The sequence below is a fragment of the Carica papaya genome, chromosome 2 (assembly GCF_054855325.1).
Source record: "Carica papaya isolate Zhongbai chromosome 2, ASM5485532v1, whole genome shotgun sequence".
NCBI classification, from domain to species: Eukaryota; Viridiplantae; Streptophyta; class Magnoliopsida; order Brassicales; family Caricaceae; genus Carica; species Carica papaya.
Window position 1 is genome coordinate 9,705,128 of NC_142310.1, and position 27,510 is coordinate 9,732,637.

The window sequence follows — 27,510 nt, forward strand, 5'->3', positions numbered from 1 at the left end:
TAAATAAAAACATACAAAACTATTGAAAACAACAATAAGGCTTAAAAATAATATTCAAAAATAAATTAATTTACACAAATATCTTTATCAGTTAAATAATTATGAACATGTCCCTTTATTTTATTACAAAAAACTACTATGATAGTGTTTCAATAATTTTTTTAACATTCGATCCGAACATTATTAGGATAATAATTTTTCAGACTCAAATCACTGAACTACAAAAACTTAAATTTAAGTTATTAATAGTATATTAATTGAACTCTTATACATATATATGTATGTTAGAGGCCAGAACTTCCCTTCTTTATGGATACATGTTCGATTTTTCCCCTCCCTACAACACAACATTTTGGGTCCAAGCTCCTAACTACTCACATAAGGTGAAACATTAGATTATATTTGCAATTGAGTTATATAAACGACGTATGCGTTTTATTTTAAAATATCAATAATTTAAAAAGTAATTAAAATATAAAACAAAAAAATGCCAAATACTAAATAATATAACGAATCAATTATTCCAAAAATTTAAAGTTCATAAAAGGTGAAATATGCTATTATATGCTTACACACTTCCTTACACGTAAACAAAATTTTTGAATATATAGTAGATAAACTCATGTATTAATAGGTGAAAGAATAGATAAGCAAATAACTAAAATAAAGGAGCTCTACCATGTTCTCCACCATATTTTGGATCCTGCTGAAAAAGTAAAACAAGTTCATCCACCAGAATCTTAAGATACAAATATTATAACAAATACTGCAATCATTCACCCAATATTTGAGTTCCAAGATGGGTGCAACAGGGCAATGCCACGTATCAATGAAGGTGATCACAATATATTTCTTATACTGGGTTGGAATGCTCCATTTTTTTAAATGGTTTAACCTTAATATTGATTGACTAATCCGTAGTAACTCGAGCAATGTGCTTACTAGTGACCTTATCAGAAACAATTTTAGTGTATAGGTCATTAATTTTATGAGCAAGATTTCCTCTCGTACTGACACTCCTCTCTCAATTAAATTCCATGGTGTCTTTAGAGGTCTAACGTTAGCATGGGGGAGAGAGGGGATTAAGAAGCTATTAATAAAAATAGACTCTCTCCATGTCTAGCTATTGTCAACATAGGTTCAAGTAACATGAGCCTACTAATCTAATTGATGTTTATTTTAAGGACATCATTTATCATGATTGAGAGATTTAGGTCACTTACATTATCAAGAAGATAATACTTGTAATAATTTATAAATCCATTGGATCCATCATATTTCTAAGCAGATAATGAAAGTCGAATCAATTCTTGAAAAAATGAAAATAATTTTACATTAAATCATTATAATATTATTTGGCATTAACTTACAGTAAACTAATTCTTAAAAAAAAAAAAAATTCTTTTTTTGTTGTAAAAAAATAGAAAATATTAAATAAGAAGAGAAATGAATTAGGTAATTTATCTCTTCAACTTTTTTTTATTTTTTTTTTCCCGATTTTCACTGCCAACTATCACTTCTTGCATTTATTTTGGTAATTAATTTAAGGGGCCAAAATTAATAGACATTATATATTTGTATAGTTATTGTAGGCTTCTAGAGGTTTTATTCTCATCAACTACTTTAACCTCCAAAAGGTTAACGTTCTGTTGTACATTATAATGTCCGATCGAGTCTCACACACAGACTAAACTGATCTTTTTCTCTCTTGGTAAATAGTATTTAATATTACTCCATATGTACAAATAGAGGGCATAAATATTTATATGGACTCTGTGTCTAAGGCCAGCCTCGTTAAGGCTCAATTGAGAGGGTGTGTAAATTTATAGATAAAGTGGGCTTTTGAAAGATGGGTTTTAATTTGGAAATGCGTAGGATTTGTGGAGTAGATCTAAGATGCGATAAAAGGGTCAAAAAGGAAATTGGCTCAAAAAATCAATTAAGCTTTAATGTTTAAATGGGCTCGGCCTACCAATTGGTAAATATGGTTTTAAACCTTTTTTTTTTTTAATAATTTTATTCTAATTATTTGTCAAAAATTAAAACAAAAATTTGTCTAAATCAAATCTGTAATGTATATAGAAAGTAAAATTAAAATTTGCCTAATATTTTCTTTTTTTAAAAAATTATATTTAAATAATTTTAAGAACGAGAAAATTATATCAACTCTAAAAATGATGCATATTAAATAATAATTAAAGATATTCTTTTTTCATTTGAAATTCTTCTAATCTAATCTGATAATTATGAAATTGAGGCTCATGATAATGGATTATAAAAATGACTATTTTTTTAATTTTAAAATTTTGTAATGTAATTAAATAAATAACTTATTTATTATTTTTATAATTCTTTCAAACTTGTAACTAACGATGATGAACAATTCACACTCTAGTTAAAATTGAAAAATATATTCTACAAATTTTATCAATTACCTATAGATCCTGGTTTTAAATCAAACATATTTGATGGAAACACCACATAAACGTCTCTAACTAGTGAACGCAATAAATTTCTTTCAATTATGAAATTATCATGATTTCTATTTGTGAAATTAGTCTTACTCATTGCTATTAGAAGAATCGAGAAAAAATGAAATAAAAGAAAAAGAGGAGGGGCGATGTGACAACTCGCAATTTTTCAACGAGAAATCATGCTGCCAAACAAAACTGAATCATAAAATATAATACAAAAATTTAAAAATAAAAACACAATAGAAGCTATTCATCCCTTGTACAACATGAAGTTATAAAATTTGGTAGAGTCCACAACTGGAGAAACTCACCTGATGAAAACTAAAACATAAAATTCCTGATTTAGCTCTATAAATTATCTTTCCCAGCCTAATATGAAAAATATTAGAATTTGAATAGAATGAGCAAAATAACGGGCTCAATAAGTATATTGAATATATTACACCTTACGCATGCGACATACCAATATATAGTCGATCAGAAATATAAAATTTTTCTTTCCTTTTATATTTGAAAACCATGAAATGCAGAAAAATTCAATTTCCTTACTTTTCCCTCATTTCTTTCCTCCTAACTCTAACTAGTAATTTTTCCTCACTATTCCCCGTTACTAGTTATCACTTAAAATTCATCTTTCTAATTATTTTCTCAATATTCTCTTAATTTCTTTTATTTCTTAATTCCCTAATTGTAGCAATTTCATATCACACACTATTATCACATCACATATGGTTCCAAAGTCATACTCATCCATCAGTTTTCCTCTAATCCATGTTTATCCCATAAATCCACATATCAGAATTTTTTACAAATTTTTCGGCCAAATCGAGACATCCATAACCCTTCAGTGGGTATCCATGATTCTTGATTTACCCCAACACAATTATTAATTTAAAGTTATTAAAGTTTTAAAGTTTTTTTTGATATTATACGGGTGAATCCATTATCCAATTGGTACCATTATGGAATCAGGATTCCTACCATCAGGAGGGGATGCACACACAGCTAAAACACACATTGGTCACAGCAGTCCATTGTCAGGTGACCTAGAACATAACACATACCCCAACCACGTCTGGAAGGATTTCTACCCATCTTAGGATAGCCTTCACCACACCACTGAATTTCAGACACCAATTTTAGACGAGTTATCTCTAAATTTTTATTTTTTCTAAGTTTTTGTTTTTTTTCTTTTTTCTTCATATTCTAGTTAAGATTGATATTTTTATTTGTAAATCATTTATATTTTACTTTTCCTAGAACCTAATTATATCCCATAGAGTGTGATAGCTTGAAAATACCTCTGAGTTAATTTCTTATACTTGATATATTTAATTTAGCTTTGCATGCATTTGAAAATATATAATAAGGTTAAGGACATAATTTAGAGTCAAACAAAAAAATGATAGATAAGGATGAAGGAGCTAGAATAAGCATGAAGAGGGATGAGAAAAGGTAGGAATCTTTTAAATGAAGTGGTATAGTGAAAAGTGGTAACTATTAGATAAAATGACATAACGAAAAATAATAACTTTTAGATGAAGTAACATGTGAAAAGTGGTAATCTTTTAGAATAAATAGCATATGAAAAGACTTTTTAGATAAAATGACATGTAAAAAGTGATAATCTTTTAAGTAAAGTAACAACTTTTAGATGAAATAGTAAGATGGAATGGTGACAACCTTTCCCTCGTGGCTCCCCATTCTTATAAATAGGGGATAGGAGAAGGAAGGAGGAGATATTTCGCAGGAGAGAAAAATAGTAAAAAATATAGAGGTGAATGAAGAAGATGACGTATGAAATGTGTGATTTCTAAGTGTATTTTGAGCTTTTAGATAAAAATTTTGGAGAAAATTTGCTCAATTTGTAAGAACAGAGAAAAAAGAAGAGAAGAGGAATAAGACTCACGATCAAAAGAAAAAGTGACCAAAAATCATCTCGAAACTCTGTCAAATTTTTTAGAGAAAAAACTTAAAAATAAAGTCAAAACTTTGTCAGAATTATAATGACCCAGAAACTTGAAAGGAAATAAATTATAAATTGAATGCGGAAGCGAAATAATAGCATTAGGGTTTATGTTCCTTATACAATAATTCAGAATACTCAATAGAGTTACGAGAATGACTATTCTAAAAGAACAACGAAAAATTAAAGAAATAAATAAAAAGTAAACAACTGAACATCCAATTTGCAACCCTTTTGTGGATTGGGATCTGGATCTTGGTCTTCTTTATCTGAAATAGTTAATGAAAGAGTGAGGTATACTACCCTAATAAGAATGTCACACTACTCACCGATACAGAAATAAAGGTTGGTAAAAATCATGGAAATAACTAATGGAGTTCTTAATTTAAGTAAATTCATTTATCATAAATAAAATCATTTATTATATACTTACCGTAGCGAAATTTCTAAAACTGACCTATAAAGGCAATAATACAAACAATATCATAATATCATAGGGAAGGGATTCAGACCGTCCACACGCGCGGGAATAAATCTGAACTGTCTGATTGCGGGCACGTGGATTGCAAGGGTAGTCTCCCGCATGGCACCAAGTCAGCGTGCTTTGCCACGCGACGCGCTCCGGTTCGTCGGACCTGCTGACTGGGTGGTCCTACGTGGCACATTTTTTTTAAATTACATTTTGACACTCGATTTTTTATTTTTCTTTTAAAAATACTCTCCGAATCCAAATTTTCATCCTTTGTCCCAAAATTATTTTCAATTTCATCCTCCATCTATTTTTTCGTAATTTTACATTAAATAAAAAATTATAAAATTAAACTTTATATTTCTATATATTAATTTTAAAATTTTAAAATTAATTCTAAGTATTACAAGAATTAAGACTACAACTGCTAAGAACTTAAGGTAAGTGAATATTATGGATTCGTAGCCTACATAGTTGTAAAGTATTTTACGTATTTTCAATATAAATAAATGTATAAGTAGATATTATGGATTCATAGCCTACGTAATTTTGAAATATTTTACGTATTTTCAGTATAAAAATATCCAAATATTTAATTTGTCTTCCATATTTGCTAAGTAAGTATTTGTTAAAGTTTTACTTTGATATAAGTGTTATTTCGCTTTTTGTTTTTGAAATGTGATTTTAATATGTGTGCATCACTTATTATAGAAAGAAGTTATTCCAAAAGTATGTGCATTATGCTAGACTTCAATCTAGCCATATATAACCGTTCTGTATTCGGGTGTATTTGCAAAGTAATAAATGTGTACCCATACATAATCGTTTTGTGTTTGGGGGATAACAGTGTTTCAAGGTACTCATGTATGTTGTTTCATGTTCGGATACATAGAGAACCAGTGATAAATATATGTGCCTACGCATAATATATGGTAACTGATTGATCATCCATAATAGTGATGAAGTATACAACATGAATCTCTTTTTCTGATTTCTTCTGATTCGTATCTGTTTTGGAAAGACTATATGATATATTTTTTATTGTGTATAAAGAAATTATATATTGCATGCACTATGTTATAATTTCATAATATCACTTATTGAAATATTTTATCTCACCTCCCTTATCACCCTCCAGATACTGAAGGTACCGCTGCAGAGTGAATAGTGATACGAAGAAAATATCTAAAGTTAGACTCTGAAATTAAGTTTACTGTTTCATACTTTATTTGGTAATGTAAATAAGAAAATTTAGAGGCTCATACTTATTTTTATGTTTTACATTTAAGGGTGTAATGCTTCTGCAACTCTTTTATGATTAATAAAGTTAAGATATTTTACTTAACTCGAATCTATATGATTTAAGAAAGTATGCTTAGGTCATTATCCTATAAGACGAGGTGTGGTTCGTGGCAAGTTGTATCAGAGCACGATTCCACGACATCCTTTGAATACAAGGCTTAGGGTTACATAAAACTTAGATAAAGTTGGGAAACATAGGAAAATGTCTCTAAATTTGAATTTCATGAATGTAGGAAATGATCAGGATATCGAGAGAGGAGGCACATCTAATTCTAGAAGACTAGATCGAGCAGAGTCTAAATAGATTTATGCGTATAGTCGAAGGCTTGGCTACAGTGGTAACTCAACATGTAGTCCATAACGAAAGTAGTACAAACGGTAATAATGCTAGAAGCAGTAAAACTCAGCCGATGGAGGAAAATAATGGAAAACTCATTGAAAGATTTAAGAAAATGAACCCACTGTCATTCGCTGGAGCAACTGACCCAATATTAGCCGAACAGTGGATCATGGAGTTAAAGAAGATATTTGGTGTTCTTAGTGCCACTTTAGAGCAAAAGATACAATTATCCACATTCATGTTCAAGGGAGCTGCAGAACATTGGTGGTGCCTGAAAAAGGGATCGTTGAGGACACCGATCCTTTGGGAAGTATTTGGAGCGGTATTCTACGAGAAGTACTTTTCTGTCTTTGTTCAAGAACAAAAGTAAATAGAGTTCCTAGAATTAAAGCAAGGTAATATGAGGGTGGCAGAATATGCAGAAGAGTTTATAGAGCTGGCTCAATTCACGCCCAACTTAGTAGCATATGGAAGCCTAAGAGCCAGGAAGTTTCAGAGAGACTTGCGTAAAGAGATTTGGGATAAAATCTCTGTTCTAAAAATTAATGACTATTAAGAAGAACTAGAACGAGCCTAGATTGTAGAAGAGGCAAAAAGCTCAGTCCCATAACAGATCCAGCAGGTTTGACCATTCGTACCAAACAATAAGAGGAAGGTTTGTGAGCCACAACAACTTGATAAAAGGCAGAAAATGGATCTCTTAGTCCCAACACAAGGGCCAGAACATATATGCTCCCATTATAGAAAGAACCATGGTAGCAAACCCTGCTATAAGTTGACAAATGGCTACTTCAAATATAGTAGTACTCAACATTGGATCAAAAAGTGTCCTATCAACAAAGAGCATATCAAAACAATAACTCAAGGAAGAGTATATGCCATTACAGAGCGAGAGGCTCAATCTTCTCAGGATGTAATCCAAGGTATGCTCACTATCTCTAGTACCTTGGCTAAAATCTTAATAGACCCAGGATCCACACACTCTTTTGCATCACATGAGTTTGCTCAGCATCTGAACATTGAACAATCACCTTTAAAATATGTATTAGTAGTCTCTACCCTAGCCAATAACGACTTGACCACTAGTACAATCTGCTGAGCATGTATTATAGAGATTGGCAACAGAGAGTTACTAGTAGATCTCATACTCCTAGACATGCATGATTTTGATGTCATACTAGGAATGGATTGGTTGGTAACGTACCATGCTAATATAGATGGTCATGGAAAGACGGTGACTTTTAATATTCCCAATGACAAGGCCTTTAAATTCAAAAGGATTAGGGAGCCCAACATCAATGTCTCGTATCTTGCATTCAAGCTCAATAATTTTTTGAAAAGGGATGTGCAGGGTATTTGGCTTACGTAGTGGAGAATAAGAGTAGAGAAGTCAATCTGCAACAGATACTAGTGGTGAAGGAATTTTTTGATGTTTTCCCAGAAGATCTTCTAGGTTTACCTGCAGATCAGGAGATCAAGTTCTTCATTGACTTAATTCCTGGTACGAGTCCTATTTTTAAGACTCCGTATCAAATGGCGAAAGTTGAATTAGAGGAACTCAAGAAACAATTATGAGAATTATTGGATAAAGTTTTCATCAGACCAAGTGTATCACCGTGGGGAGCTCCAGTACTATTTGTCAAGAAGAATGATGGTACTATGCGACTTTGTATCGATTATAGGCAACAAATGTAACGGCCCCAAAAATTTGAATGAAATATATGTATTAAAAAAAATCTCAAATGCGGAAGTTTAATAAAAATTTTAATTAACATCCCTTACATAATAGCCAAAACGTACTCAAAACATGAAGGAACAAACTAACAAAAAGAGATACTCGAAATAAAAATTATAAATATAACTATAAAGTCTTTAGGCGTCCCATTCGCCGTCTTCCTGCAGAACGAGCTCGGGAACAACGTCTTCCTGATCTGAAATGGTTAAATAAGGGATGAGCTACACCAGCCCAGTAAAGACATTACACTATCTCACCACCACGGAAGTAAAGGTGGATAGAAAATAAAAATGACCAATGGAACATAATTTATAATAAACTCGTTTATTAACATAAAAACCTTTACTGTCCACTTACCTCAGTGAGATCCATGAAAACAACATATGAAAATAATAACCTTATAATATCATGAAATCATACACACTTTATAACATAACACATATCATACCTTTACATTTCAATCATCAAAAAACATATTTCCTCTTTTACCAGCCTACCAGTATCCCTGGGGATCCATAGGGGGTCCCCGCTACACGTGAACCATTAACATTTACAACATGATTCCAGGGCCGTCCCCATACCCCGTCCGGTATGAGAGACCACGTTCCCGGTAGGGTTCCCTACGGACCCGGTCCGTCCACCATCTCCCAGGATATCTAGTCAAGTTGTCCACATTATCCATTTATCAATTCACATAACTTTTTTGCCTTTTTCTTTGATCTCAATCATCCAATCATACACAATATGTAAACCAGTAATTGACACCAAATAAGACAATACAGTACCGGGTTCACCATAATACAAACCATAATAAAAGAAACCATAGTTCATGCATACGAGACCATAACATAATTACATCAAACATCATGCTGCATTTAATACTGAAAATTAGATCAAACAATAACAGACCAACACTGTATCAGACTCGGGCTCCATTGGCAACCTAAATCAATTATACATTTATAAAGTCACATAATACAGTTTAATTATTTATTTAGCTTTAATACCGTGATAGGAAATAGGGTGAGGGGTCCTTACCTGTTTCGGGGTCTGAATTCGACTTTACAGTGCGCCTACAAGCTGTCCCTAATTTCCCTGAATTTTTTTCTGGAAAACTGAAACGCACTACAGCTACCTGCATGTGTCCCAAAAAATCTCAAATCAGACCTAGGGCCCTTTTCGGCCAATATCGAAATTCCGGCACGGCAGCTCCGCCGTGCTCCGGCGACGGCGCCGCTGCTTGCGACGGTGATTAGCCTCAGGTTGACTGTTTTCAGCTGAATTCGACCACACTTGCATCGGTCCCTGTGATAAAACAACCCTAGGGCCCTCGGTGGGCCAAAAAATCATAAAAAACCGAAACTTACCGGCGGCAGTGCTCTCGGGTGCAGCGGCTCCTCCGGCGTGAGTCACGTTTTGATGTTTGGCTCTGATCAACCTGTAGAGAAAAGAACGGTGATCACAGTGGTATAAAATTTGCATCGAATGGAGGTCGGGAAGGGCCTCATCGGAGGCAAAAATAGAGGGGGACGTGGCGGCACCGCTAGGCTTCGGCTGGGTTTTTCGGCCGTTTGCCCAGTGGTTTGGCTCCGGTTTGGCCATATGCGAACTCAGCATCGAAAAATGAGCCAGGAGGAGAAAATTTACCTCAATCGGCGATCGAAAACTTCCCCGGTGCGGTGGCGGGTGGCGGCGGCCGGCTCATCCGGCATCTGGTTCTTCTTCTCCGGCGAGGCACGGCGGCTAGGGTTTTGTGGTCAGGTGTGGGTGGGTTATTTATACCCTTTACCTTTTAATCTCAACCGTCCATCAAGATTAAATCTGAACCGTTCGATCGCGATTTAATTGGGATTAAATCTGGGCTGTCAATCGCGATGCAATCTGAGCCGTCCGTGCCTGATTGAATCTGGGCCGTCCGTACGCATGAATCTGGACTGTCCGTGCGCATGTTTGATCTGGGCCGTCTGTGCGCGCGGGAACAGATCTGGGCCGTCCGATCGCGCCCATGCGGATCGCCCATGTGGCCCGTTCCCTGGTCAGTGTTTCCTTGCCACGCGGCGTGTCCTGATTGGCCAGGGCTGCTAACCGGGCCGCTGACGTGGGTGCTGACGTGACACAATTTTTCTAAAGTGCGTTTTGACCCTGGTTTTCGATTTTTTTTTCAAAAACACCCACATAATCTAAATTTTCACCCCTTTTTTCCAAAATCAATTTCAATTAAATCCAAATAATATTTTTATCCAATTTTATCATTATTATTATTTTTATTTTTATTAAATTAAATTAATTAAAAAGTAAAAAATTCAAATACAAAAAAAGAAAAATAGAAAAAAAAAAAATAATAATAATAAGAATAAGATTAAAATACTTGGGTGTTACATCTAAACCAAGTTACCATAAAGAATAAATATCTGTTGCCTCGTATCGATGATTTATTCGACTAATTTCAAGGAGCCAAGTATTTTCAACGATTGATCTATGTTCTGGATACCATCAACTAAAAATTAAGAAAGATGATGTTCCTAATACTACCTTCAGGACCAGGTATGACCATTACGAATTCTTACCCATGATGTTCCTAAGACTACCTTCAGGACCAGGTATGGCTATTACGAATTCTTAGTCATGCTTTTGGTCTAACAATAGCTCCTGCAGCATATATATTTGATATATTTAATTTAGTTTTGCATGTGTTTGAAAATATATAATAAGGTTAAGGACATAGGTTAGGGGCAAACGAAAAAATGATGGATAATGACGAAAGAACTAGAATAAGCATGAAGAGGCATGAGAAAAGGTGGGAATTTTTTAAATAAAATTATATAATGAAAAGTAGTAACCATTAGATAAAATAACATAATAAAAAATAACAATTTTTAGATGAAGTCATATACGAAAAGTGGTAACCTTTTAGATAAAGTGACATGTGAAAAGGTCTTTTAGATAAAATGACATGTGAAAAGTAGTAACTTTTTAGATAAAGTAGCATGTGAAAATACCTTTAAGATAAAACGATATGTGAAGAGTGGTAACCTTTTAAGTGAAGTGACATGATGAAAAATGTCAACTTTTAGATGAAATAGTATGACAGAATAGTGACAACCTTTCCCTCATGGCTCCCCACTCTTATAAATAAGGGATAGGAGAAGGGAGGAGGAGACATTCCGAATGAGAAAAAAATAGTTAAAAGCATAAAGGTGAAGGAATGAGAGGAAGTACAAAGTATGTGATTTTTGAGAGTATTTTGAGGTTTTAGATAAAACTCTTGGAGAAACTCTGCTAAATTTGTAAAAATGGAGAAAGAAGAAGAGAAGATGAATAAGGCTCACGATCAAAAGGAAAAGTGACAAAAAATATCAAAAAACTCTACCAAATGTTTTAGAGAAAAAGTAATAAATAAAGTCGGAACTCTGCCAGAAGTAAAACTACGACTGCTAAGGATCTAAGGTAAGTGGATATTATGGGTTCATAGTCTACATAGTTTTGAAATATTTTACGTATTTTCAGTATAAAAATGTGTAAGTTTTTAATTTTTTTTATGTATTTGCTAAGTATTTGTTAAAGTTTTACTTCGATATAAATGTTATTTCGCCTTTTGTTTTTGAAATATGATTTTGATATGTGTGCATCACTCATTATAGAAAAAAAGTTATTCCGAAAGTACCTGCATTATGTTAGGCTTCAATCTGGCCGTACATAACCATTCCGTATTTGGGTGTATTGGTGAAGTGATAAGTGTGTACCCACACATAATCGTTATATGTTCGGGTGTATGGAAAAATAATATGATCTGTGTGCCCTAACCATTTTGTGTTCGGGGGGTAGCAGTGTTTCAAGGTACTCATGTATATCATTCCATATTCGGGTTTATGGGGAACCAGTGATAAGTATCTGTGCCTACGCATAATTTATGGTAACTGATTGATCGTCTATAATAGTGATAAAATCTATAACATGAATCCATTTTCTGATTTGTACTTTCATCTTTTGATTTATATCTGTTTTGGAAATACTATATGATATATGTTTTATGTGTGTAAAGAAATTATATATTACATGTAGTATGTTATGATTTCATAATATCGCTTATTGGGATATTTTATCTCACTCTCCAGATACTGAAGGTACCACTGTAGAGTGAGCGGTGATATGAAAAAAATATCTGAAGTTAGACTCTGAGATTAAGGTTACTATTTTATACTTTTATTTAGTAATGTAAATAAGGAAATTTAGAGCCTCATACATTTTTTTTATGTTTTACATTTAAGAGATATAACACATATGCAACTCTTTTATGATTAATAAAGTTAAGATATTTTATTTAACTCGAATCTATATGATTTAAGGAAGTATACTCCAGTAATTACCCTATAAGACGAGGTGTGGTATGTGACATAGAGACTGTATACACTTTCTTAGTGGTCATGCTCTATATTTGATACTATTCTGATTTTTATTGTTTGTCTCTTTTCCAGCCTCATGGAACTATGCACTAACTCCCCTTAATCATACACTTTTATATTTTTTGTAATTTATTTGGTTGTCATTTTGTTTACTATTTTTGTTTTAGTGATTTTATTATTTTTATTTTTTAAAGTTTATTAGTTTTATTTATAATCTTTAATTTTATTTAAGAACGTGTATTTTTTTATTGATCTTATTTTATTTGTGAGAGTTATTTTATGTATCTATGATCTTATTGGTGAAATGCACTATTATTGTTATTCTACTTAAACTATTCAACTCATCATACCATTAACCCATCATACAATATTTAAAACATACAATCTTCATTCAATAATCAAGCAACAAGCAAATGATATATTAAAACGTTCAGTATCACCATCTTCTAATTTTTTTACATACTTGATTATCAATCTTAATTTCTTAATTTTATAAACTTTACTCAAAACTAATTAGATTTTTGTTTGAATATATTTTTGAAAACATGTGAATGTTTGGGCTCGAGTCCTAACCGAACAATGATAAGGATGTGTTGGACCAAATGGAAACATTTGAGCTATTTTTTTGTTAAGAGATGGATTAGAGTTGAAGTTAAGGGCTTAGGCATTCTAAGTATAAAAAAAAAAAAAGAAAACAAAGGCAAGCTTGGACTTTTTGGTCCTGGCCTTCCCCCGTTTCTTTTTTTGTCTGTCTTTTTTTTTTCTCTTTTTCTTCTCCAACTTTCTTTCTTTCTCTTTTTCTTTTTCTTTCTCTTTTTCTTATTGACCACTAAAAATAAAATAAAGTAAAATTATTATTATTATTATTATTATTATTATTATTATCATTATTATCGAGCGTAAGTAAGTCAAATCTTTCCATATATCTTTTTAGCATATTTTAACTATTGTTTTTACTAGTATTGTTATAAATATTTATTTTATGGTAGAACAAATTAGAGTATGACAATTTAAAATGTGATACTTGTTCTTATAGTACTCATTGTAAATTTATATTATATGTTGAACGCACGGTATTATGTTCTACTCGAACAAATGTATTTAGCTAACAACAATTTTATATGTTGTTGTAAATTAATTATTATAAGAGGTGCATAAGTAAGCATTTTATTGGAAAATTAATTGGGGGGCATGGGCAAACCACTTGCATGTAGTATACTTTATCGTATTTTTTTCTTCTAAATTGATAGTTAACAACAATGTCTAGTATATCTTAAATTTTTGTTAAGCTTGAGTAAGAAACTCATTATTTTTATAGTCTTTCACTATAGCAAATATGAGTTAGCTTCTTCCTCTATCATATATTCCTAACTAAATAAATCTTTATCTTCTTTAAATATTTTTCAATAGATTATTTTAAATTAAAATATACATAATGTACACATAAGCTTTGTACTTCTATAAATGAAGATTAAGAAAAGAAGGTTTGTTAAAACTTGAAGTTATATTCCTCTCTAGACTATATAGTCATGGATATGTGAAATTTATTAATATATACACACACATATAGTATTATAGTTAAGCAAAATAATATGCACAAACGTTTATGTGATAAATAATTTATTTAAAAATAAAGAATCTTCAAGTTGTCACACATAATTTTCATATAATAATTCTCACATTTACAAATTATGCTTTTCTTTTGCTAAATATTGTTTATAATATAAATATATTATAGGAAGTAATGTGTATAATTATTAAGAAATATCTTGTAATATGCGTTTTCTATTTTTGTATATCGCCCATATTTTGTAAATATTTACTTTTATGTATTGGTTTGTATTAAATCCATTGATTAAGGATTACGATATTATAGCCTTAGACATAGGTAGCCAAGATTGTGTATATTCTCCTATATATATATATTCCTCATCTCTCAATAAAGTACATACAGAAAAACTTCCAGCCAATCCTCTCTAATTTTCTCAACTTATTTATTATTTTAAATGGTGTCAAAGCAAAATTATAACCATGACAATTGAAAATCAAACACCACTAGAAAAATCTATTTCCAAGCATTCAGCTAATACCAACAATACTTCTGTTATGGACTCATCAAACCCATATTTTATTCACTCTTTAGATCATCCTAATCATATGCTTGTACCAATAAAATTGAATGGATCCAATTATCAATCATGGAGTAAATCCACGATTCATGCTCTCACGACCAAGAACAAAATCGATTTCATTAATGGAACAATTGAATCACCTTCAGAAACAGAAGATCTTATATGTTATGCTTTATGGAATCAATGTAACAACATGATTTTATCATGGCTCACTCACTCTGTAGAACCTGACTTAGCTAAGGGAGTCATTCAAGCCAAAATAGCTCATCAAGTTTGGGAAGATTTTAAAGATCAGTTCGCTCAAAAGAATGCTCCGGCAATCTATTAAATCCAAAAATTATTGATTTATCTCTCTCAAGGCTCCATGCCAGTGTCTGCTTATTTTATAAAACTTAAATGTCTTTGGGATGAATTAGAAACATATCGCACTCTTTCGACCTACAATAAGATGAAAACACATAATGAACAAAGAGAAGAGGATCAAGTGATGCAATTCCTTATGGGTCTTAATGATACCTACAACGTCATTCGTACCAATATTCTCATGATGACTCAATTACCTAATGTACGTCAAGCTTATTCTCTGGTTATTCAAGATGAAACACAATGTCAAATGGCTTTAGAATAAATTGGAAATTTTTCTATTGCTGCTGCAGTTCCAACCCATTCAAACATCTTCTCAAATAAATCCAAAAACAAGCATTGTGAGCATTGCAATAGAGAATGTCATACTATTAAAAACTGTCGAACTCCGAAATTTCATTACAGCTATTATGATAGAAGATGGCATACTGAAAAAAGATGCAAGTTTAAAAATGGCACATGGGTTTCTAATAAACATGGAGCTCAAGGGAATCAACAAGGTTAACCACAATAGTAGCAGCGTGGATCAAGAGGAACTGCACCCAAATCCTTCTCTAGTGTCAATGTAACAAGCTCCTCTCAGTTTATGTAAGACACTCATTCATAGGATGTCAGTAAACCAAATCAACTCTCCAACCAACTCAATCCCACACATGGTCTATCAGCAGATCAAATTCAACAACTAGCTCATGCCTTATCTATGATGTCTACAAATTTTGCTTATGGCAATAACAATGCTTATGCAAATACTACAGGCCTATCTCCTTTTTTTAACATCTCAATTAATTCTATATTCACTAAACCTTGAATGTTGGATAGAGGAGCTACTAATCATATCACTTCAGATTCATCACTTTTCACTCACACAAAATGGTCACCAATACCTATTGTCAATTTACCCATAGGGTCTTCTGCCACAATTACTTCAACAGGAACCATATCATTCACTCCATATATCAATTTAGATAATGTTTTGTATGTTCCTTCTTTTCGATTAAACTTAATATCAGTAAGTAAACTTGCCACTACTTTAAACTATTGTGCCATTCTGTTTCCCACATTTTCGTTCTACAGGACTTGGCTACAGGGAAGATGATTGGCTTGAGTAAGCAATATGATGGTCTTTATTACATATCTCCAATACAAAGAACACTAGTCGCTCACCAAGTTTCCCAACCTCAAAACGTGTGGCACATACGCCTCGGACATCCATCACCACTTCACCTTAAGTTAGTTTCTTCTTTATTGGCTACTAAAAATATTTCTTTATATAATAATTGTAATGTTTGTCCTATGGCTAAACATACCAGACTTCCTTTCCTTTTAAGTTCCATATCAAATCATGCACCTTTTAAATTATTACATTGTGATATTTGGGGTTCCCACAAAATTCTTACACATTCAAGTGCACGTTATTTTCTTACTATTGTTGATATTTTATAAGATGCACATGGATGTTTCTTATGCAATTTAAATCTAAAACTTAAAGTATTTTAAAATCTCTTATTACCTTTGCTCGTACTCAATTTCATGCAACTATAAAAGCTATCAGGGTAGATAATGGTTCTAAATTCATGTTAATAAGAGATCTTTTTTCAATCTAAATGTATTGAATACCTATGCACTTGTGTCTACACTCTCACAATAGAATGGAGTTGTTGAACACAAATATCACCATATTTTATAGATAGCCCGTGCATTACTATTTTAGTATCATCTACCTCTTAATTTTTAGGGTGAATCTGTATTAACTACTGTTTATCTTATAAATCGATTACAATCATCATTGTTATCCAGCAAATCCCCTTTTTAATTATTATACAAACGTCCACCATCATTTGATCACTTGAGAGTATTCAGTTGCTTATGTTATGCCACTATTGTTTATCATACACATAAGTTTGAACCGCGTGCTAAAAAATGTATTTTTATTGGATACCCTACTAGTTAAAAGGGTTGTAAGCTTTATGATTTAGAGAAAAATATTTTTTTGTTAGTCGTGATGTCAAATTTTATGAAACCACTTTCCCTTCAATTTTGAATATTCTAGATTCCAGTTTTGTGTTACCTGATCCTTCTTTTGCTTATTCAGACAATTGGTCTCCATCACAAGACACCTCCACCCCACCCTAACAGACTGATATGTCTAATGGCCAAGGATTCCCATCTCCCATACTTGTTCCCACTATCTTCCTCATCCCCTACTTCATCAACTTAAGATGAACCACCTCTATCTCTTCCTACCAACTTAGATCCTTCAATTTCCATCCTTACCTGTCAATCCACTCGCCTTCTGCAACCTCCAACATGGCATAAAGACTGCATATTGTTAGCTTTAGTCAATCACTCTACTTTGACACCAAATTCCAAATCCAATACTCGGTACCTTCTCTCTCATTTTCTTTCATATTCTCATCTTTTTACTACTCATTGTGTTTTTTTAGCTAACATACAGGTCATAAAGAACCTCAATCCTATGCTCAAGCTATCCTTGACCCACATTGGACACACACTATGAATACAGAGTTTTGCAATAAAATAACACATGGAATTTAGTTCCTCTTCCTACCGGTCATAAACCCATTGGTTGCAAACGGGTATATAAAATAAAATACAGATATGATGGCACCATTGAGCGCTATAAAGCGCGACTTGTAGTTAAAGGTTACACTCAAGTCGAAGGTATTCATTACCAAAAAACCTTTTCTCCTATTGCCAAACTCACCACCTTACGTTGTCTTCTTACTATTGTGGCTGCTCGCAATTGGTTCATACATCAACTAGATGTACAAAATGCTTTTCTTCATGGTGATTTGCATGAGGTAGTGTACATAAAAACTCCACCTGGTATTCGCTGACAGAGGGAGAACATTGTGTGTCGACTTAATAAGTCACTTTATGGACTTAAATAAGCATCAAGAAACTGGTTTTCCATGTTGTCAAATACTATTCAAAAGGCTAATTACCAACAATCAAAAGCTGATTATTCATTTTTCACTAAAGCTGAAGGTTCTTTATTCACAACAGTCCTTATTTACATTGATGACATACTTCTCATAAGAAGACCTTCAAGAGATGAAACACCTTAAAAAAAATTTTTACAATGCATTCGCATCAAAGATCTTGGAGACTTGAAATATTTTCTGGGTATTGAGCTTTCACGCTCTAAGAAAGGCATTTTCATGTCTCAAAGAAAATATGCTTTACATATTTTGCAAAATTTAAGATTTTTAAGTGCACGCCCAGACAAGTTTCCAATGGAACAAAATTTGAAACTCACTCCTACATATGGAATGCTACTAAATGATCCAGCTAAATATAGAAGGCTCATTGGTAGATTAATTTATCTCACAGTTACAAGACCGAATATAGTTTACTCAGTTCGAACACTAAGTCAGTTTGTGCATAAACCTCGAAGACCTCATTAGGATGTTGCTATGTGGATTCTTGATATATCAAAGGTACTCTTGGTCAAGGATTATTGTTCTCATCCACTAATAATCTAGATTTGAAAGCCTATTGTGATTCAGATTGGGAAGGTTATCGTGCCATAAGAAGATCTGTTACAGGGTAATGTCTCTAAATCATCAGAAGAAGTCGAATATCAAGCCATGGCTTGCGCTACATACTACAAGATTTGAAAGTTTTACAAGCAACTCCTACACATTACTACAAATCTCGTCTTTCATGAACGTACGAAACACATTGAGATAGATAGTCATATTGTTTGAAAAAAATTACAAGCTGGAATGATAAACTTTTCTCATATTTCAATGCAATTCCAGTTAGCAGATATATTCACAAAAGCTTTAGGAAAAGACCATATTTTGACGTTCTGCAACAAAGTGGGACTTCATGATATTCACTCTCCAACTTGAGAGAGAGTATTAAGAAATATCTTGTAATATATGTTTTCTATTTTTGTATGTCTCTTATATTTTGTATATATTTATTTTTCTATATTGCTTTGTGTTAAATCCCTCATATTAAGGATTATGATTTCATAGTCTTACACATAGGTAGCCAAGATTGTGTATATTCTCCTATATATATATTCCTCATCTGTTAATAAAATACATACAGCAAAACTTCTAGCTAATCTTCTCTAATTTTCTCAACTTGTTTATTATTTTAGAATAATAACTTCAAAGCTAAGATACATACATATTCTATAAAGTTATTAAGAAGGTCCAAGGCGACTCTCCGTTGCACAACATTACACATGTATGTTCATATGCGTGTATATGTATAAATCTTGCATGAATGAAGGATATATATAGACGATGGGTCTAGATACATAGCACAATTTCATGAAACATATCTCAAATGTTAATTAAAAGTTTTATAGGAAAAAGTAATCTGCAACTGGAGCCTCTAAGGACAATTCATAAGAGTTTTTCCATTAAACTATGCCTGACAGCTGTATACGTACTTGTACTCCATATGCCATAATTAATTTTATTACTCACTTTTGAAAAATAATGACACACTGCTGGAATCAATTAAGTTATTGTAGTACCACATAAACAATAATATTTACGATGCTATCTAGATGAAACAAAATTATGAAGAAATTTAATTCAGCTACCTGCTGCGGGCTATATGACCTTGTATGTCCATTGATTTTTTCGCTTAGGAGCTTGATGCTTCTAAAATAACTATACTTAATTTATATGGTAACTAAATGCGCGTCAGAAGCTTGTTGGATCTCCCTGCAAGCATATTTTCTTCTTCTTGTTTTTTTTATCTCTTTCTTTTTCGCGTATTAATAGAGGGTGACTGAACATTTATTTGGATCTGTTTGTTTTTAAATGAACTATTAAGCCAAGTTTCAGATTCGTATGGAAGTACAAATTTTATGACCTATGTCCTTGAACAATGTTAAAGGGATAAGCTAATGCTGCCACTGTTGCTCCGATTGAACCAGCCACCTTTTTTAAAGCCATTCTTTCCTGCATGGAGGAGTATCATGTGTGATAAGTTCAACTCCTTGGCTAAAAAGCATAAATGACATGTCCGTTATGTTGGTAATAAATGGATTTACAAGATTATTATACTGGCTTTTATTGACATGTATATAAAATAAAATGTTCTACTAAATGGTATTGAATGCTTGGATTGTAAGTCTAGTAGTTAAATCTATAACCACTAAACTCACTTATCTAAACATAAAGTGAATAATATACTTATATTTTTAATGTTATCATTCTGAATTTTAAAAATACACTATGTGCTTATACATTGATTCCTATCAAGAGAAAATGTCATAATGTTGTGAGGTTACTCGCATGCATTAAATCTACACAAACAAATAATTTTATAGAAAATTAGTAAATTAGTCTATAATGTTTTGCACTCATTACAATTTAGTTCTTAACTTTTTTGTTACAATGTAATATCCATCTAAAGAAAAAAAAAAGAGACGAAATGTAAATAAAAAATAAAATTAGAATTAGGACTTAAGGGAAACAAATGAGAAAAAATGGGGTAAAAGTATAAATAAGTGGAAGTGGAATGGGGTAAAAAAAAAGAAATAGGGAACGAGCGGTCTTGATTGAACCGTTTGAGAAGATCAAATGGGTGAGATTTAATGAAAAACGGACAACCCAGATCGAGCTAGAAAGATCTAACGGTCAGGGCGAATGGATATAAAAAGAAAAAATTTTAGGGTTTCTCTTCATTTTGAAGAGTAGTCAAAAAAGAGAGGAGCGATCGGGAAGAGAAAGAAGAAGAGGGGGTCGTTCAGGGAAGTCGAGAGAGAAGAAAGAAGGAGAGGAAAGGAAGAAGGAGGCTGGAGAAGGAGAAAATGAAGGAGAAAAAAAAGAGTGGTCGAGCAAAAGAGGGAAGAAAAAAGGAGAAAGAATGAAGAAAGGAGGAGAAAAAAGGAAGAGAGAGGTCGAAAAGAAGAAGGGAAAGGAGAAAAAAAGGAGGAATGAGAAGAAAAGAGAGAAAGGGCCAAGTGGGAAAGAGAAGGGGAGCCAAAGTGCGGCCGCCGCGAGGGAGGAAGGGAAGAAGAGAGAGGCAGAGGTGGGAGAACAGTGTAAACCGAGCCAAAAGGAAGGAGGAAGAGGAAACGACCCAAGACGCCGTATGACGACGGAGACAAAAGTTGTTCAAGTTTTTCGAGTGCCGCATCCGAGCTAGGTTTGAGAGCTAAAAGACCACGAAGTGACCGAGAGGAGGCGACCATGTGCCAAATCAAGGCCGAATCGCCCCCACACTAGAAAGGTAAAGCTTTTTTGCATTTTTTTGGTGGTTGTTGAGCAGCGGTGGAGCGGGGTTGGTGTCAGGCTAGCCGCACGAGCTCGACCAGGCCCCCCACCTGCGTTGGAACTGTGGAGGTTTCCTTGGGAATGGGAAAAACCGACCCATTCAGGAAGCCGAAGGGTATTCCCTGAGCGTGAAAAATCGATCCACCATTTTGAATTCTGATTTGCTGTTTGGGAAGCTGAAAAGTCTTCCTCAAAAAATAGGAATCCGGTTTACCGTCCAGGAAGCCAAAAAGTCTTTCTCGAAAAATAAAAATATGATTCGCCAAACAGAGAGTCGAAAGATTTTTCGGATACGGATCCTGATAGATTCAGGTATTTTGTTAGGTGGTCGTTGGAATCCATAAATTGATTAAATTAATTTTTGGTATTTCGAAGTATTTTAATTAATTATGTCGTGTATACAGAAAAATTTAGACATTCAGACGGATTCAGGAAGACGTGTAGGAGAGTAAGTATTTCTAAATCTCAACCGGGTTTGAATTTTTTGGAATATGCATTCATTTCATTAAATTATAAATTTTAAAATTTGAACAGACATTGACCTAATTTTTGATAAAAAATAGAATCCAAATTATGATTAGTAAATCTAAGCAATTAGAACCCTATGAGGAGACGAAACCAGAAAACAAACCCAATGGATTGAGAATTATTTGGACTGATGAAATCTGAAATTAAAAAGAAAAATTCCCAAATAAGGAAAAATTGAAAAAAAATAAAATAAAATAAAAATACAAAAATAGAAAGGAAAAGAAATAATTGAGTATAAGAAATTGATCATTTAAATAAATTGAGAATTTTAGAATGAGAAGTAGGAGTGAATAGGATAGGGACCCTGAATACCTTCTCGTTTAGTCTGAATCGAGGTGGGGAGTGTGTGTGTAGCTAAAATTCTGCGGACATGGTAAACCTGTATATGTATATAGTCTGAAACCTAAATCCAGACGTGGATAGGCATTCGTGTGAATGTGGGCCACCTAGCAAACGTACCTGCTGCGGCCATTGTGTAATTTATGTGTGTGCTATTCATAAGATGGAGGGATCCATTTCGCCTTTTCTTGATGATGACATAAACGGCATTGCGCAATGAAACTATAGAAATGACCATTCAAGTGCATCTATGATCTTTTTTTTATATGTGTGATTATGTTTCGAGATTATGAATGATATTCGAATGTATCTGTGATCTTTTGTATGTGTGATTATGTTTCGAAATGATGATTGATATTCGAGTGCATTTATGACTTTCGAGAGTATGAGAATATATATTTGAGGTTTGTATATGATATTCGAAAGAATTCATCAGATCGATCAGAAACATGTGAAATAGTGAAAATAAGAATATGGAAATTGTATTGAAATATTTTTATTACTTTTGTTTCTTACCATATGTTTTTCATGAAATTTTATCTAGGTTGAGAGAATGAGAATATTTATTGAGTTGGTGAAACACATTAAATTTTATCCTGATATTTTTCAGATAAGAATGAAGAGCCAGTATCGCTGTCAGACGAGTAGAACTTGTAAAAGAGTTTTTATTTTTGTATATATTGTGCGTATTCGAAAAGTTTTATTTTATTATGTTAGACTCTAAATTTTAACATTATATTATATATATAATTACTGTACATATTACATGGGATATTATAGTGTATTATATTTTTGACCCATGCATATATATATTTTATGAGCCCACTGCATGAAAATAACATGAGCAGGAATTGCGCCTCATATCGAGTATCGGGGTGTGACACACAATTTGCTTCTTAATATTTTTTATTTATTTTAAATATCTTTTTTTTTCATTTTCTAACAAAAAAATTAAAATAGATATACCATATTTGGATGCTTTAGAAAATAACTCAAAAAAATGAGTTCAATAATTAACTAAATTAATAAATTAATAATAATATTTGACCTTTTTTATTAATTTAATTAATTAATCAAAATCCTATTTTTATCTAAAACTTTCAAATATGATCTAATAATTCTAATTTTTTTCTGTTAAGAAATGGAGGTATTTGAGATAAATAAAAAATATTAAGTATCAAATTATAATAAAAAAATATTAATAATTAAATTGTAACAATTGTCAAACGTCAGGAACTAATTTGAAAATTTACCTTATTAAATCATTATAAGATAAAACATTATATATGGTGTCCTTAGAGAGTTATAAAGCTCTATTTCCTAATTAAGGTAAATTTAATACACTTGAAATATCGCTCTCATTTTATTGAAAAGAAGCAAAATGTGCTATTGTCAAAGAAAATCTAAGAACTCAACGTATATAAATATCTCATTTATAATTAATGTGATACTAATATAATTTGAGCAAAACACAATCTAATAACTTGAGCTTCAACTATTTTTACCTTTAGTAGTTATGTCTTTTTTTTCTTATTTAAAGTTATTTTACATAAGATTAATCTTTTTTAGAGACTAATACTTATGTATAATGAAAATTTCAAAATAATGAAAAACCTAAGAAAACTAATATATATTTGATATAAAATAACATAAGACAAGAATAGATGTGTGTTTTCAATTTGTAATAAGAAAAATAGAGGTAATAAAATTCAAATTAAAACATACCAAACCACAAAATATTGTACTCTAATTTAATCATAAAATTTTCTTAGTAAATAAAATTTTGGAGAAGAATATTAAGAAAAGTACTTTTTTTTATGAACAAAAATAAAGTAGCAAAAAACATATACTTTTTTTAATGGAAGTGAAAAAATTACTTATATATTTATTGGGAAAATGAAAAACACTACTTTATTGGATAAAGCTATTAAGTTTTAAGCCAACTCAATCATAGTCCTCGGATGTTACAACTTAATGCATGCAGAAACACACTTGATACCATCATTAATTAATTTTATTTGAACCACCTAAAATACAGGTGATCCAGATGGTGAAGCATAATTGGCTACGTTTAGCAACATGTTTTCCCAGTAGCTTTTACTGATCTCTTCATCAACCATATCGCTAACATAGCTTCCACCATTATTGAAGCTCAATAATGGTGGATCTTGTACTTGATTAGAAGAAGAACCATGATAGGCAAGCCTCCCTGACAGATCCACCATTGATGAATCTTCATAAAACAACGTACGATCATTTGGATACGTTGTCATTTCATGCACTACCATTGCATGAATATCATTGTCGAGTTTGTATTTCCAAAATTCTGGCGATTTTTGGTTTGACATTTTAGCATGTTGGCATTTATAGCTATTGTCATTTTGACCATCATCTTTGAATTCTGTGGTTCTACACATCAGAAAATTACTGTCAACTTGGTTTTCACTAAATTCAACGGTCGTTGTAATTGGTAACACGTTCTCTGAGAAGCTCAAAGTTGACGTTGGTGACTTCAGACCCTCGATCAAGTTGACGTCCCTGGTGGCAGAAGTGACGGTGAAAAACATGTTAGAGACTTCCCCTTCCCACGCTTTGAGCACATCGAGACATTGGGGTTTGCCTTCTCGTGGTACCATAACAGCTTTGTTGGTGATCAAATGTTGACGAGTTGAGGAATGAGTAGTTTTTGAGGTGATCCACGGCAGAACTGGTCGGTGGAACTGAAGAGGTAGGTTTGAAGAGGGTGCTAGAAGTTTGCACTCACGAACCAGCCTAGCCTCGGCTTCAAGACGAGCACTCTCCCACTGAGCCATGTGACTAAGATTAGCCACATTCTTGGCAGAGCTACCGTCAGTGTAGCTAGTGGCAATAATTTTTGGCTTATGGGTAACGGGATCAATACCCATCTTGTTTAATCTTTTCTTGAGATGTGTATTCCAATGGTTTTTTATCTCGTTGTCAGTTCTCTTAGGCAAGTGAGTTGCAATGACCGACCACCTGCATGCATAACCATTATTAGTAAGTTAGTGAGCACTAAGGAGAAGACGAAGATGTATGTGATTCATTTCTTCCATTAATTAGGCAAGAAATATTTTTTAAGATGTTAATACTACTAATATCTATAATTAATTTGATTTTTTTTAATTAAATTCTTACAAAATATAGTTAGATGTTTTATAAATGTAACTAACTGAAAATTTTTGTAAATATCATGAACACAAATTAAATATTTGTCTAAGAAAGCTTAGTCATTACAAAATAATTTTTTTGTTAGAATACGTTATAAAATCTCAGCTAAAATATTAATAAATTAAATTATTATTTTTATTGAATCAAATATTATGAATCGGATATTATTAGTTTATAATACGTATATAAAATAACGAAATTTATATTTTTAGTAAAATTTAAATTTTTAATTTTAAAAAATAATGTAAGCGTATTACTCGTTAAACTATCATATTGATGAAATCAATAAAAATATATTAATTTACAGTATTTTCTAACTTATTATTATTGTACCTTTTTTTAACATCTAGTAACAAGAAAATAATAATAATAATGCAATATTACTATTCGTGGGCGGACTTGTTTGATTTCTCAATGGATGAATTGATTTTTATTGGAAAAGTGTTAATACCAGAACCAATGATGAACTGAAGGAGGAAAAGTTTTAATTGGAAAATTAATACAAAAAAGCATTACTATATATACACAACATACCAAATAGGGAACAGCATTAAGGTAAATTTTTTTTTTTCCAAAATTTCAATTATTTAATTATTCTTCCACAAATGAACAGAGTAGTGCAATTTTCAAAAATAGGAACGGACTGTGTCTCGGAAATTTAAGACATATACAGTGAATTTCATTAATCAACTGTTGCCATGATTCATAATGGAGAGAACATATCTGGTTTATTCTTTTACATTTTATTAGGTATTATTATAAGATAAGGAATAATTAATATATAGATTCCGTGACTGTGATTAGATTAATATACTTTAAATTTTATTTCAAAATGAATTAATCACATTGATGAGATTTTTAATTCATTTAACTTTATCTAATAATTATAATCTCTATCAAAACTACAATAAAATACAATTAAGAAAATAAATTCTAAAATTTCTTTAAAATAATAAAATTTGAAATTTATTATTTAATTTTCCCATAAAAATTCATATTAGGTTAATTTTTTTAATCGTTTTAAGAAATTTTTTTTATTATTTTATAATTAAACTGTACGTAAATTTGCAAACGAACCAGTTATAAAAGAAATTCTGAAGTATTCAATTATTTATTCCACTACAAGCCTTTAATAATTTGGTATTTAGTTATAACTAAAACTTCAAATTTTCGAAAGACATTTTCTAACCCCAGAAGAAATTAAACCATGAATTCTTAAATTATAGTTTAATTATTAAACTTGATTTTTATGGTTAATATTATACAAAAATATTATTCTAATAGTAGTACTTAAAAAAGAAAGAAAGAAAGAAAGAAAGAAGCCGTGTATGATTCACCTGTTCCCAAGAAGAGCGTGGAGCTGAATGATGGTCTGCTCCTCTTGAAGGGTGAACTTTCCTCTCTTAATGTCTGGCCTCAGGTAATTGATCCACCTAAGTCTGCAGCTCTTCCCACATCTTTGTAGTCCTTTTAATCACAATAATCCATTAGAATAAAAAAAACCAATCTACATATATATATATATAGAGAGAGAGAGAGAGAGAGAAATGCATACGTCTAAATATATATATATATAATGTATAAACAGAAAGGTGAATTTAAGAACCAGCTTTTGCAGGCAACGCCCGCCAGCTTCCATGGCCATGTCCTTCAATATAAGCTAAAAGCTTCTGGTCTTCTTCAGGAGTCCATGACCCTTTCTTCAATCCCTTCTTATCACAGCAAGAAGACTTCCCCATTTCCCAAATAAACTATAAGCACTGATTTCCTATTTATGACCAAGACTTTTGAATAGAGAATCGTTAATTAGAATGCCAAGTGCAAACTTTGTACATATGCGTACATATATATATATATATAGAGAGAGAGAGAGAGTGTGAAAGAGAGTTCCTTGCTAGTTGCGGGGAAGCTAGCAGTACTACTACTAAGCCAGTATCACTGATTGTAGATCAATAAATAAAGAAATAAAAATTTTGCCTAACTCTAGTGAAAACATTT

The 27,510-nt window shown here is 32.1% G+C and overlaps 1 protein-coding gene and 1 long non-coding RNA gene across 3 annotated transcripts; one reads left to right on the plus strand and one right to left on the minus strand.

Moving 5' to 3' along the window:
• The first annotated feature begins 20,619 nt into the window (after positions 1–20,619).
• LOC148268748 (uncharacterized) lies at positions 20,620–23,034 on the plus strand. Of its 2 annotated transcripts, none has more exons than XR_015816949.1 (2): positions 20,620–21,904; positions 22,934–23,034. It is a non-coding gene; the product is annotated as an uncharacterized LOC148268748 (long non-coding RNA). The 2 variants fall into 2 exon arrangements; XR_015816950.1 differs by having other exon boundaries at positions 20,620–21,412.
• A 1,182-nt stretch (positions 23,035–24,216) lies between these two features.
• Positions 24,217–27,400, minus strand: LOC110808474 (transcription factor MYB16-like). The gene is made up of 3 exons (XM_088213235.1): positions 27,119–27,400; positions 26,850–26,979; positions 24,217–25,320 (listed from the first exon to the last, which is right to left on the minus strand). The coding sequence occupies exons 1-3, from the start codon at positions 27,249–27,251 to the stop codon at positions 24,351–24,353; spliced, it is 1,233 nt and encodes a 410-aa protein (XP_088069361.1). The 5' UTR covers positions 27,252–27,400; the 3' UTR covers positions 24,217–24,350.
• Between the last annotated feature and the right edge of the window lie 110 nt (positions 27,401–27,510).

What these genes read in the sequence shown, in the direction of transcription:
- LOC110808474 (XM_088213235.1), bottom strand. Translation starts at nt 27,251, where the DNA reads ATGGGGAAGTCTTCTTGCTGTGATAAGAAGGGATTGAAGAAAGGGTCA. An exon ending in GGCGTTGCCTGCAAAAGCTG is followed by an intron (nt 26,980 to 27,118) that starts GTTCTTAAATTC and finishes TGTGATTAAAAG; the next exon opens with GACTACAAAGATGTGGGAAG. An exon ending in CACGCTCTTCTTGGGAACAG is followed by an intron (nt 25,321 to 26,849) that starts GTGAATCATACA and finishes TTATGCATGCAG; the next exon opens with GTGGTCGGTCATTGCAACTC.